At 38.7% G+C, this 13,453-nt stretch overlaps 2 protein-coding genes across 3 annotated transcripts in view; one reads left to right on the top strand and one right to left on the bottom strand.

Moving 5' to 3' along the window:
- LOC138051118 (ephrin type-B receptor 1-B-like) overlaps positions 1 to 6,377 on the top strand; it is a 32,919-nt gene extending 26,542 nt beyond the window's left edge. Inside the window, exons 15-19 of the mRNA XM_068897265.1 lie at positions 534 to 647; positions 1,060 to 1,209; positions 3,314 to 3,358; positions 3,874 to 4,028; positions 4,606 to 6,377. Of these exons, the coding sequence (XP_068753366.1) occupies positions 534 to 647; positions 1,060 to 1,209; positions 3,314 to 3,358; positions 3,874 to 4,028; positions 4,606 to 4,852 (711 nt within the window). The 3' untranslated portion in view covers positions 4,853 to 6,377. The remainder of the gene's footprint in view (positions 1 to 533; positions 648 to 1,059; positions 1,210 to 3,313; positions 3,359 to 3,873; positions 4,029 to 4,605) is intronic.
- Positions 5,727 to 13,453, bottom strand: part of LOC138051119 (migration and invasion-inhibitory protein-like) — a 9,654-nt gene continuing 1,927 nt past the window's right edge. The window contains exons 2-6 of one of the 2 annotated variants that reach the window (XM_068897266.1): positions 12,242 to 12,465; positions 12,035 to 12,108; positions 9,350 to 9,473; positions 8,327 to 8,522; positions 5,727 to 7,007 (exon numbers count right to left, since the gene is read on the bottom strand). In XM_068897266.1, coding sequence (XP_068753367.1) covers positions 6,846 to 7,007; positions 8,327 to 8,522; positions 9,350 to 9,473; positions 12,035 to 12,108; positions 12,242 to 12,465 — 780 coding nt within the window. In that variant the 3' untranslated portion in view covers positions 5,727 to 6,845. Of the gene's footprint in view, positions 7,852 to 8,326; positions 8,523 to 9,349; positions 9,474 to 12,034; positions 12,109 to 12,241; positions 12,466 to 13,453 lie in introns of both variants that reach the window. The other variant, XM_068897267.1, reaches the window with a different exon arrangement.

The following is a 13,453-nucleotide window of genomic DNA, read 5'->3' as shown; positions in this document are numbered from 1 at the left end:
AAATAGGGGTCACCGAACGTCCAAGACCGTTAAATCCAGGCAAAGCTATAGCAATGGCCTTTTGCCCTATCAGTTCTCATTTTATTACTTAGCGCGCGCGCTCAGGTATGACGTGGCGGGTGCATTTGCGTGCGCAGTAAGGATGCGCAGAAACAGTTGGCGCGAACGTCCTTAAGTGTTTTTAGATGGGTACCCCAGTTGCTGTGTACATAACCTATTACAACTCCGTGAATTTGAGCTTATTTTGCCGTTCAGCATTTTGTTTCGTTATTGTAGTTTAACATGGTGCCGTATATACAGTGTTATAAAGTTAATCTTTCTTATAGAAGAGTTCTTGAGAGTTTTGAAACTGGTTTGAGCCCCCACCCCTAAGTTTTTGTGTTGTCACAAAGTGACCGCCATATGTTGCTACTTTAAATAATGAATACCAACTGCAGCAGTAAACGAAATGTATATATGAATAAACTGGCCAGTCAAGTTGGGATGACTGAAACTCTATCCCTCACCAAATCGCTTCCCTTTTTATCCTTAAGGATCTCGCTGCTCGTAACATCCTTGTGGGTGATAACATGTCGTGCAAGGTATCAGACTTTGGTCTTTCAAGAGAACTGGCTAATGACAACCCGGAATCAGAGTACCAGACTCAGGTAAAACCTCCAATCGTAACATAAGGTGAAGTGCATGGAGTTGCATTTTATCTCCAGGCTCCCATCAAGTCATAATAAGCTCAAATTTCTAGTTTGCTAAGTTGTTCATCGGTGAATGGAAGAAACGAGCAAATAAATTTCAGCAATTTCTCGTGGCTATGACCTTATAATAGCTGTTGTAAGTTTATGCTTTCAGCTATCATTCTATCAAAGACTTGCGGTTAACGTTGGGAAGTTTAATTAAACGGAAATCAAGAAGCTAGAGTTGCTTTTCAAAGTTTTTCCGAATTTCGAGCAATTCTTATGGTTAAGGTTGTTGCTTAAAATATATTGAATTACTAAAATCGCTTTCGTGACAAATGCACTTCTGTTTTAAGTTGCGATTGTTCTTTTGTTTTTTTTTAACACAAAGGGAGGTAAAATTCCCGTTCGGTGGACCGCCCCAGAAGCTCTGCATAAGAGGATATTCAGCTCAGCTAGTGACGTATGGAGCTACGGTATTCTTCTGTGGGAGATCATGTCATTCGCTGAAAGACCGTACTGGGAATGGAGTAATGTAGAGGTAAGTATTGTGATGTTGGGCAATGTCCCCCCATATCATCTTAGGTTACCAATTCTGAGTGACGGAATTTGTTTCACTTTACTACTACCTTTCACTAGACGAAAAATTACACTTTTGTGAACTCTTATGTTGATCAAGAGGGGAAGAAAGTTACAAAAGCTGAAAATGTTCTCATGCTAACCCCTTTAATTTTGCTAAAAAGAGGCACATATTGTTAATGGTAATTTAATTGCCAAAAACAAATACAAGAACACCAGTGCCGGCTGCAGTTAGACTCACTGAGACCCCGTTTGAATGGAGAGAAAAATGTGTCCATGCTATGACGGTAACCCCTCCATCATAGTTAACATTAATGCGCATTTAGATAACAAGGATGTTTTCCCATCAGACCAGGTAAAAGCTGGCTTTTCTCTTAGACTGGGAAGAGCTCCGCATAGTTTAAACCGATTTGACCAGGGTAAGCCGAAGCCAAAGTGTTCAGCTTCCTTTGAATATCACCCTCATAGCCGAGGCAACTTTTTGTTGACCATATACAGAAATTTACAGGAACGACAAGAAAATTGCCTCGCCCAGAATTACTTAAAGGGGCTAGGTCACGCAATTTTAGGTAATTTCAGCATTGATCAAATGGTCATAGAATTAACTGAAATAACAAAATAACGGCTCAAAACAATAGAGGAACTCAAACTAAACACAGGAAAGCTAAGGAGGGACAAGGATGGACAAAACTGGGAAGGATTGAAATAGATTGAATTTGGGTAAATTTGAAAAACGTCGTCCCACTTTTTTTCAAATTTACATCAGTTTATATCAAAATCTCATTTAAACAGCTGGAAAATCATTCTTAATTGTTACGTGGCCGTGATTTTGCAAATGAAAGACTCTTGCTCTGCCAATTTGACGTTTAGAGCTCATAACTAACAAAATTAAACAAAATTACCTAAAACAGCGTGACCTAGCCCCTTTAACGAGTCTTCCTGAGCCTATTCAAAACGTGTAATCAGCATCTTTTCCTGTCACATTTGCCACTGATGTCGTTCGCTGATTCAATAGGCTATTTTCGAATTGTGCAGCAACAAAAGAACAGAGTCGATGTTCAGTGGAATAATTTGCATTTTCCTTTGTTTTGTACAAAACAAAATGCTAATTATTTCCCTGAACCTCGACTCTGTTCTTTTGTTGCTACACACTTCGAAACTAGCCTATTGTGCTGTTTCAGTTGGAAGTTAAATAATGAGCCTCAATAGGCCAGTTTCGTCTTCTAACGGTTGGACTGGATCTAGCATGAAATGGAGGCTAAAAGTAATTTGCATTTGAAAAGATTTGCCCGCATTAGCCTCCATTCCATCAGGGGCACCCAACGACCAATTTGTTGTAAAATGTATTATTATACCCCAGTTAATGAAAATAAATGTTATTAAGGCATTTTCAGGTGTTTTTCAGTGTTGCTGGGAACACATCATCTGTTCCTTTTTCCCAGCAAGACACACAAGAAATTTCCCAGCCAGCTAGATAAAATTGGTTGGTTTCCCAGCCAGGAATTCCGCGCGCTTTCAAATCCCTCGATCCAAAACGACCGAACAAAAGCGACAAAACCGGGACAAAACAGGTTTTTTCCGCAAGTGCAATCACTCTGACCAGCCGTCGTATGTTTGTGACTATTCTCTGGGAGAGGAAAGGGATTCTTTCTTCTTTTTTTTTATTATTATTTTTTTAAGTCGTCCTCGGTCTTCAGAGTTTCTACAGCCAGCTCGGGTTGAAATGCTAGAAAAAGTCAGTAATTCCCAGGCAAAACCTCTATCAATAACAAAATTTCCCAGCCAGCTCATCGAAACACCTGTATTTTTGCCAGCCAGCAAGATTCCTCTGGGGAACAGATAATGTGAGGAACAGATTCGTTGGGTGCCCCTGATTCCATGCTAGATCCAGTCCAGCCGTGAGAATTCGAAAATGGTCCATTCCAGCTTAAGAGTTAATTAACTCTTATAAAAGTAAGGAACATCCGTAACTATAAGCAAATTAAACTGAGAGAAGTTTATTTGATCTCAGTTCGATTTTGTCAATTTTCAGTTCTTATCAATATGCCATATTTCTCACGTTTTAGGTTGTCAGTCGAGTCACTTCCGGATATCGTCTACCACCTCCACAGGTACATTACTTTCGTATATAATTTTGGATAGTTTAATCAATCGCTCCTTCTTCTTGAAAGTGTATTGTGGATACCGGATTGAAAATAAAAGATTTTTAAAGATCCGAACTGCCTAAATTCCATTACCTTGTAACAGCCGAACAGACATTTAAAGGGAAATGTCTCTGTTTGCTTTTCTTACAAATGGCCATCACTCCGACAGATAAAATTCTTATCCCAGCATGCAGTACAATGTTGTTTCTTTTTCAATTAACTACTTTGTTTCCATTTTGTTTTCGACATGATCGTGAGGATCGCTTCTGCTCACCCGAATTTGCATCAGACCAACATATGTTTACAATTTTCCTGGAACTAGTGAATATTTGTCAGACTTCTTTACACAATTGAAATTAAAGAGTTAAAAGCGTAGGGGAAACGGTTTCGACACTGATTGATTTTGACCACAATAAAGACATTGATGAGGGGAAAAAGGGCCACTAGAACATTAAGACGTCTCATTTGTTGTCCTCCTCCAGGGCTGTCCAAAGATTATTCACAGTTTAATGTTGGATTGCTGGGAAGCAGAGAAGAATAAAAGACCTACGTTTGCCGAGATTGTTTGCCGCCTGAATGAAATCATCCGCTCGCCGGACTCATTAATAGATGATGCTTCTCCGCAATCTAAAACTCAGTAAGTGGAATGTTTCATGTTACCTGCTTTATACACGTTTTTGACCAATTATATTTAAAATGATAATGATGACTATTAGAAATAGAATGGTTTTGTGACATGAATAGGATATATGGATAAAGTAAATTAACCGTGCGCTAGGTATTTGCCTTCGGCGCCGGAAGCCATATCAGCAGGCTTTGATATCATGAAGCCATATTAAATAAAGGGCAATGACAGAGTTCAAACCCCATCTGGACATTGGATTTTTTTACGAGTTTCCAATGGATGCAATTTCAACAACATATACATAATTCTCACATTCGCTCACTTGAATGAGATATGACGTCAATTATGATGACGATGATTTTGAAGTAAAGTTCTAGTAGCATTAGTTCTGTGAGTTCTCTTTGAACACGCGCGCACTTGAAAGAACTCGACCTTTAAAGCTGATGTGCGCACTTGTATTCGCCGTACTCGTTTATTACGATAGCTCCTTACGCGAGTGAACGCGAGTGAAACGTCCTCATTTTCTAACCTAAGCGATGAATCGTCTGCAGATTTAATAGTAATATAATGTGTTAATATCCTTTATTAGATCAGTGGGAAACGACATTACGAGGCCAGAATCTGTTAGAGAATGGCTAATCTCCATAAACATGGAACATTACGTCAAGTTATTTACAGCAGCAAACATCGACAGCCTAGAGAAAGTTGATAAACTAGAAGAAAAAGACTTGAGAGAAATGGGCATCAGTCTTATTGGACATAGGAACAAGATGAAGAAGAGCATCAAATCAAGGAGATCGCAGTTTATGAATACTGGTATGGAGGACCACGAGTAGTCAGAAATTTACTATTTCCGCAAAAACGTTTCAGCTTTTATTTCATCACAAGTGATAAAAGTTCGTTCAAAATAAGAGCGTCGCATCCTAGGAGACCCAGGGGCAGTCATTCGAGACGAGACGAGAATCGGGACTTGAGTAAAGTTTTGAAAAGTTTACGCCAGTCCCGATTCTCGTCTCGTCTCGTCTCGACTGACTGCCCCTGGGTCTCCGAGGATGAGAACGTCGTAGACTAGAAACAGAACTAGCAATCAGATTGGATTTGGAATATATTGCGGTACTTACGTATGCCATAGTAGAATGAAAGATTTTATTAAACATTATCTATTCAAATGTCGTGGCCCTTCTTCAGAGCTCCCCTTTGAGACTACGATTAATTTGGCACACAGTGTTGTCTCCGTTGACCTAAAGATTATGATGCAGGTGACCATCGGGTTTTTTTACGTGTCCCAAAGACTCGACACAGTTGTACTTCACTAGTAATGGAGCTCAGATTTGTCAGGTTTCCTTAGCCGACCCACGAGGAATGAACACATTCCAAGTGGATGAAGTGAGTCCGACGTCATGCGGTCAGTAATCTACTATTAGACTAGTAGAGTAGAAAAATCTAGTAACAAGCATTTGAAAAAGAACTCTGTATGGTCATGATAATAAAACGACGCTATCATTCAAATGCCTATAACTAAAGAAGAGTGCAGCCATATACGCTGACAAAGCTCGAGATCACGTTAGTTGGATCTTCACCACGATTGCCAGCCATCTTAACTGAAAAAGATGATAAATGACCCAGTTCTGTGCAATTTGTAAGACGTTTTCAAAGATCTTGCTATAGGGTCATCCAGAGCGGGATGGCAAGATACACTAAGCCGTGTGATGTCGTCTAGTAAACTGGTTTTTTATTCTTACATATCGTACGCTCGGCATACATGTATGAAACACATTTTCCAACTTACGATGGCCTTTAATTGTTACTGTTAGGCCCGATTTACACGGTACGACTTTGTCGCATGCGACAACGGCTTACGACATAATTTACGATTGTTGTGTACGTCAGAAAAAATGTCGTAGCATTTTAAAACATGTTTTAAAACGCTGCGACAATCGTAAGTCATGTCGTAAGCCTGTCGTGAGCTTGTCCCATGCGACAAAATCGTATCGTGTAAATCGGCCCTTACACTTAAACAATGATTTATATCTTATGATTAGGTGTATGTTTTAATTGTGTCTTATTTAGTTGCCCGGTTTTTTAATTTGATTGTATTCAGGTGAAAAGTTTTCCATAAGTACAATAACAGTATCTTTCTAAGTTCGATATGTGAAATGAAATAACGTAACCTACGATATTCTGTAGAATAGTTGACTGAAGAAAATAAAGGTACTGTTATGAGCGATGTATGCGTTAGCATATTTGCTTACGACTTCTCCATGTAACTGACGACACCGTGACCGAGTCACGACCATTTACAAGCACACGAGTCGTGAACGTCATATATGTAAAGGGTTCCTTAAGTCTGATTTAAACGACACCACTTGTCATTTTGTGCAAAAGTCATGGCGTAAGCAAGTCACAAGCAACTGTCGAAAGCAAAAAGATTCTACCGTCTAAGCCGCCATTTACATTTAGAAAAAAAAAGTTGTCATTCTTTCTTCCACATATACATCAATTGACACCTCACTTTATAGAAAATGTCCTTTATTTTGTATAAAAACGTCAGAATAATAATAATAATAAAAAAGGTCAAGAGGCATGACTAGACCAAGAAGCAATTGATTGAGTTCGTTTGGAATTTCACCAAATTGCACGTGAGAGAGTACTACGTGAATGCATAAGATGGATTGATTTCCGGTCAGAATGAATTCACCTTCAAAAACAATTTGCTGCACATTTTACACATTGTAGAGCTTACGAGTTTGCCCAAAGAGTACTGTAATGTGGACGTGGATAACGAGCTCAGACAAGAAAATCCCTCTCAAGTCAGTGAATGATACGGCGCTATAAAATAGGGTAAGGTGTGGTAAAAGGTGGAAGTTGAGTAGTTCCACGCCTCTCTCTTTCCAACACTTGAAGTCCATATCTGAGGGAATGGCTTCTGTTTAATAAGTCTTCAGTAGTTTCAGCAACATCACTTGGGAAACGACCAGCTCTAGATGCATCCTGCCCGCAAAATACATTGAATAGGGAACAAAAATCTGATTTTGTGATAAGAATAAGACATAAAGTCACGACATTTCGACCTCTCCTAGGTCATTTTCAAGTGTGGATAAAATATACGAGATACACAAACGCTAAAATATGATAAAATATGTAAGGTAATTGAGAAGTACTAATGAAGTTAGTGAGGTAGTTGGTAACGTTTTATTTTTATTAATTATTATTGGTGAGATATTTTTAGAATTACTGTAAAGTGCTATCAACCTCGTTCCCAGGTCTCTTTGTTCTCAACGACAATGGAGACCCTGGGAACGAGTTTGAAGCGCTGTTGGAAAGCGATAGAAATGGCGCTACATAAATAAAGTTCTATTATTATTATTATCATTATTATTATTATTATTATTATTATTATTATTATTATTATTATTATTATTATTATTATTAAGAAAACAGCGGGACATATAATAATGAAACAATAAAAAACAAAAGAAAGATCTAAAGAAATACTTTTGCGCGACTTGAATCGCACACTTTGTTAAGAGCTGGGTTCAATTCTTTGATAAACAGAATTTTGAAAGTAAGACAATCAAGTTTGTGATGGCCTTTAAAGTTTCTCGTGATGTTATCCCGGTCCATGTTATGTTGTTCGTTGAGATGGTTTCCCACTGTCGATCCTTTGTGTTCTTCAATTCGTTTGTGTAGGTGTCGGCACGTGCAACTGACATCGCACAGGTCACATTGGAAGTGTAACACCACGCACTCTTGATTCAACAGAGGCGGGTTGTCTCCCCACAGTTACCTTTCGTCCTTGATCTTTCTGTTTTTGTACGCGGTGCTAACCCTAACCCTTAAGGGAAGGAGGAGGAGAGTAAGTGAATTTCTTTTAGGCTTAATGCTGAAAAGAGTGTTAAACCTGTACCAGAAAGAACTGCTGCAACATCTCCACTAAACAGGGCTTATGACATCTATCATTTAATTAAGCTCCTTCTTTACCTCATCTTTCAAATTTAAGTTTACTTAAAGTACATTGTAGAAGAAAAAACGATGACAGTTAACACACAGGCACACTGTAGAAAAGAAAACTCTGTGTACAACTAAGAGAAGTCCACAGATGCTCCAACACTGAGCTGCAGGAGACTCAATGGAGATGAAATGTTAAATGTATGGTGACAATTTTTAATTTCATTGATCTTAAGCAAGATTGAAAGCCTATAATTTCGTTAGGTCCTGAACATTTAAGGGCTTAAAGTCCCATGTTTCTGACGATATCACTCTAGCATAACTTGTACAAAGTTCTTAAATCAGTGGCAATTTATACTCACCAGTGTTGCTCGAGACTGATGAAGTGAGGTTCTAAGATCCAAGGATGATGGCATCGGGGTGACTGTAGGCTTGGAGCTCTCCCAGCCAGCAAGACAATGCGACGATAAACCAACTGAATCAGTTGAATCAAAGCTGGATCGCCTGTGAGGCTTAAGTCGGTAGGGTGAAAGAAGAGCTGACCGAGGAACACTCACCCTAAGGGGAAAAAAATTGATTAATTATTAGAAAGTCTGTGCAACTCACCAGAAAGAAAGCAAGGCCCAAGGGGTTTACAATCGTTAATAAGCAATACTGGAGAAGAGTTCTTTCTAGCTACCTAAACTACCCAATTACTAATACAAGAAGCAATGTGCTTCAACAATATTATTATTATCAGTGCATTATAAGAAAGTTCCCTTAATTTCTCCTGGTCTGTTTATACACTAACAGTATAAATAGACTGTATATAACAACTTACCGTACATGTAGTGCAGTTACACAGAAGCTGCAATATAAGACTACTTATTTCACCGGTTTTCACAAAAAAAAGGATGCAAGATCCAAAATGTAGTCAAACAAAATAGCAAAAAACTATTAGACAACTAGACAGCAGTAAGCAGTGTGCCCCATCCCTCTACACCCAACAGAAAAAAAGAAATTGATTTTTGCCACCATTGTCTAGATGCAATTTCAAAGGTACAACAATTAGCAACTATCCACCAAAGTGGAGGTGGCTAGTGGTGGATATTTACCGAGCCAGGAAGCGGCGAGTTATATATCCACCACTAGTCACTGACACTGTCTATTTGAGGTGAATACATGTAGTTGCTTTAGTCTATACTGAAACAGTGATAATATCGCACAAAATGATGATTTTAACTCATTTATCCCTGCAAATTCTGCACGCGTTGCTCGGAGGTGAATAGCAAAGGATATCGGAAGTTTGAGTAACTAATCTGCGCACACATTCAACGCTATCCACTGTTTTAGTATATATTAATCACTATTAACCCAGTTTATTGATTCCATAGATTAGAACATACCGCACATAGCTTCCTTCTGCTTCATACTCAGACTCCCGTTTTGTGCGACAAACTGAACAAGGTGTCTCTGGCCCATGGATGGGAATGGCAAAAAGACGTTCATTTAATGTGTATGCATTATCACCTAAAGGAATGACAACAGACATACAAATGTTCCTCTCAACAAATTCAATGAAAACAATAATAATGACATTATCAATAGTAATCATTAACAACTATTCACCGAAGTGAATAATACACAGCACAAAAAATAAATTTGGATGTTTTCTTCACTTGTCACGGATGCAAATCGGGACGCCATTTTTTCCCGAGTTGCTCGGAGGTAAATAGCACAGGATATTCGGAGTTTGATGAGCCAATCAGCGCCCGCGTTCAACGCTATCCACTGTTTTAGTATACACTAATAGCCTTTAGTATATACTAAGACAGTGGATAGCGTTGAACGCACGCACTGATTGGTTACTCAAACTCTGGATATCCTTTGCTATTCACCTCCGAGCAATTCCCGCGGAATTTGCGCAGGAAAATGTTGTAATCTTTGCAGGAATAAACAAGTTAAAATCCTCTTTTTGTGCTATATTATCTCACTGTTTTAGTATATACTAAAACAACTATTCACCTCAGTGTCGGTGGCTAGTGGTGGATATTTACTGAGCCGTGAAGTAAATATCCACCACCAGCCACCTCCACTTCATTGAGTAGTTGCTAAATATACTGTAACTTTATGTTGGTCTTATTGCAGCTTGCATCCCAATATTATTAGCTGACTTGCCCGAGCCAACTTGTGCAATAAAGACCTTTAAAAGGTCAAAAAATAAACTTTGGTTTTTCTTTCATCTCACAAACTTTGCAAATGATCTTGCCTTAACTGGCTGGTCGCAAAATGATGGTGTTAGTTGCTGAGAGTACATGTACATATAACCACGAGAATATGAGAGTGCTTCCGGCATGTACATGTAACATCACTTGAGATTTCCCTACCCCATGGGCTGTAGGTGAACTTTGCTGAGCAGATGAAAAAGATTTAAATTACATTTACATGTAAGTTATAGTTAAGGACCGGACATAACAGGCTTTGAACCTGGAATCTCCAGATGCCAAGTCAAGTAAGTAACCACCCAACTACGCGCACTAATGAGGCTGAACCTATGCTGCATGTTCATTTCACCTAAGGGAGTTCACTGTCTCACAAAACGTACAAGGGTTACACATACAGTAAAAACAATCACTTTACAGCCCTCTTTCTTGCAGGGCCCATTAGCCCACTGAGTTCCTTGTGTTCCTTTTTTTCTGTTTTTTTTTTGGGGGGGGGGGGGGGGGGGGTGGGGGTGGGCTGCATGAGTCTTGGGGGCTTCAAGTGACAGAAAGCACAAGCTCATGGTGTTAAAGCAAACGTTTTAGACAGCTGGCTTTTTTATAATCAGTTTTCTTAATGCATTAATGTTTGAGTCTTTTAAGTCTGAGGATATTGGTAGTCCTTGACCAATACAATACAATACATACTTAATTGACCAATCCCCATAAGGGCTTTTCAGGGCCATTGAAACATAATCAACGAAACAAGAGAACAGAATAACAAAAACAAAAACTGTTAAGAATCCCTACTGATTGGGAGTAAACCAGTTGGCTATTTTACAAGTGATTACACCTGTATAAGATTTTCACAATCAAGAACATTAACCCTTTGACACTACACTGTAATCAGGGCAAGAAACTTTCTTTGTAATTAACTTCTCCCTTTGGACAAGTACACTGTATATTTTGCTTGTTTGATGAAATACCATGATTTCTCCTTTTGCTAAATCATATCTTCACCGCGTGCAGTGAACATGTCATTTTTATCTTTCACATGTGATGATATAGGTGTTGTCATGGTAACCAACACAATTAGCCAATAAAATGCACGCTTTCTCTTCATTGTAAGATACTTTTGTGCTTTAATATAATTCTTCTCTACTACATTAACATTTTTATTGCAAAATTTGACATTATCATGATTTGTTTTTCATAACTTTCATATCTTGTTTTATGTTACACAACATGCAAAACAAGTTGTCATATATAAATCTAGACATTTCATCAATATCTATATAATAAACAGAACATTACATGGCCGCTTGGGGATACAAATTTTATCTTCTCATGCTGAAAGTATCTCTCACTCGTTCGCAGATACTTGCAGCACTCAAAGATAAAATTTGTATCCCCGCGCGGCCATGTAATATCCTCTATTTCTGTAAGAGCTACTTATTTCTTAGTGCACTTACAGTTGTAGGTTATCAAATATGGAAAGAATGATTTATTAATATCGGTATACATGTATCCTAAGAAAGAAGGTAAGTTAAGATAGCTTCCTTTCTTAAGTTGGACCTCTACAGCTTGGTAGACCATTCTGACGACTAGGATCATGTTTTCCCTTGTCTGAATGGAAAAGTTACCCCTCCCAGACGGCCCAAAGTTTCCTTCCCTGGTAATGCCACGTAAATTAATGTTCAATGATCTCAATCGGGTTGATTTTCTTCCATAGACTACTCCAACATGTATTCATAAGTGCCTGTGGTTGCCCTCTGAGACTAGCCTGAAATGCAGTTTTCACTTGTTACATGTATTTCCTTGATAAGGTCTTCTACACATGCACCTGTACCACCAATAACTACATTGTACTAAAAAACAAAATTAACTTACAAGTGACTACATTCTCCACTTTGCTATCATGGGAACTTCTGAAAGGGGTGACTTTTTGGGGAGAGTATGGAAGTCTACAAACATGAGATGCAAAAGAATGACAGTCAATTCACAATTTGCATTGAACCCAAAATATCTCACCCAGGATCTCAAAATAAAACCATTCACCGGTTTCATAGCATTTGAAACCATTTAAATTTCACTTACTCGAAAATATTTGCTCCAAAGCAGTCTTTTTTGTTCACTCTCCGGAACTCCTTAAGATCATCAAAATAGCCATCAGGTCTTTCTGACAAATAAGAAGTGTTGTCCAGCATACCTGCAATCCAATCATATCCAAGTAGAGACCTCCGTTTATCGTCCCCGTCAATCTTACTCTGCTCCTGACGAGGTGAAACGTCAAAGCTCACACGGAGAGCTTTCTTCTGAGTCTAAATACAGTAAGGAAGAGAAAACAATATTTCACGTAATTGCTGAATGGAAGGGTGAGATCCACAGCATTTCTACCATAGCATTTTACAATAAGTATTTCAAAAATTAATTGGCTGTTACATGTATATGTACCCAGGGTGCCAGAGGTTCTATTTATCTTTTGCGAGGAGCAAGCAGTCAAAACGGAGAGGCGAAAAATATGAACCTCTGGTCACCATGGTTTAGAATCTCACTTCCATGATTTGTGATTATGAACACAGTCGCTGATTGGTTTTCATAGTCAGAGGCACTTATTTCCGAGTAAAAACAATCTAACACTCACTTTCACTGGTTGAACGGCGATAGTGCACCCCAGTGGCCACAAAACCGGTTTTGAACGCAAGGACTGCTTTGAAAACAAAACTAGCGGTGAAAGGCTGTGAATTCGAGCAAGTATTAAGAGGTTTGCACAGTACAATACACAGCAAATTCTGAATTTTTGGAGATTTTAGAATTGAAACCTGTTCAGGAATTTCATCAAAAGTGAGGATGTGTTTGCGGTCCTGCCAACTGGATCAGGGCTTGAAATTGCGACTCACTGGTCGCCAATGCAACCAAAAACTGAGTGCTGGCGACTAGATTTTCAGAACTGGTCGCCAGCTGGCAAATCACGTTTTGTCAAAACAGGAGACAACTTTTGTATTTGAAGCTTTATATTATGAAATTATTCGGAACTGGTATATAGAACACTACTCACCTTTTTTTCCCCACTAAAATAATGTATAAATACTGTAACAAAATCGGTTTCTCACATTGTTAATCAACAGCACAAAAAGTACTTCGATACTTTGGTCACTGCGTTTACTAGGCGCCATGTTGTTTCAGCGGCTTCATGGGATAGTTGGCGCACTTAAACACTGTATGCTTCTTGTCGGTTAGTTACGTGAATTTTTGTGCCCGGAAGACGAAGATTCAGCAAGAAGGTTATTTGATGATTTAAATACATCG

The sequence above is a fragment of the Montipora capricornis genome, chromosome 6 (genome assembly GCF_036669925.1).
Source record: "Montipora capricornis isolate CH-2021 chromosome 6, ASM3666992v2, whole genome shotgun sequence".
NCBI classification, from domain to species: domain Eukaryota; kingdom Metazoa; phylum Cnidaria; class Anthozoa; order Scleractinia; family Acroporidae; genus Montipora; species Montipora capricornis.
This window is presented reverse-complemented; position numbering and strand designations above follow the sequence as displayed.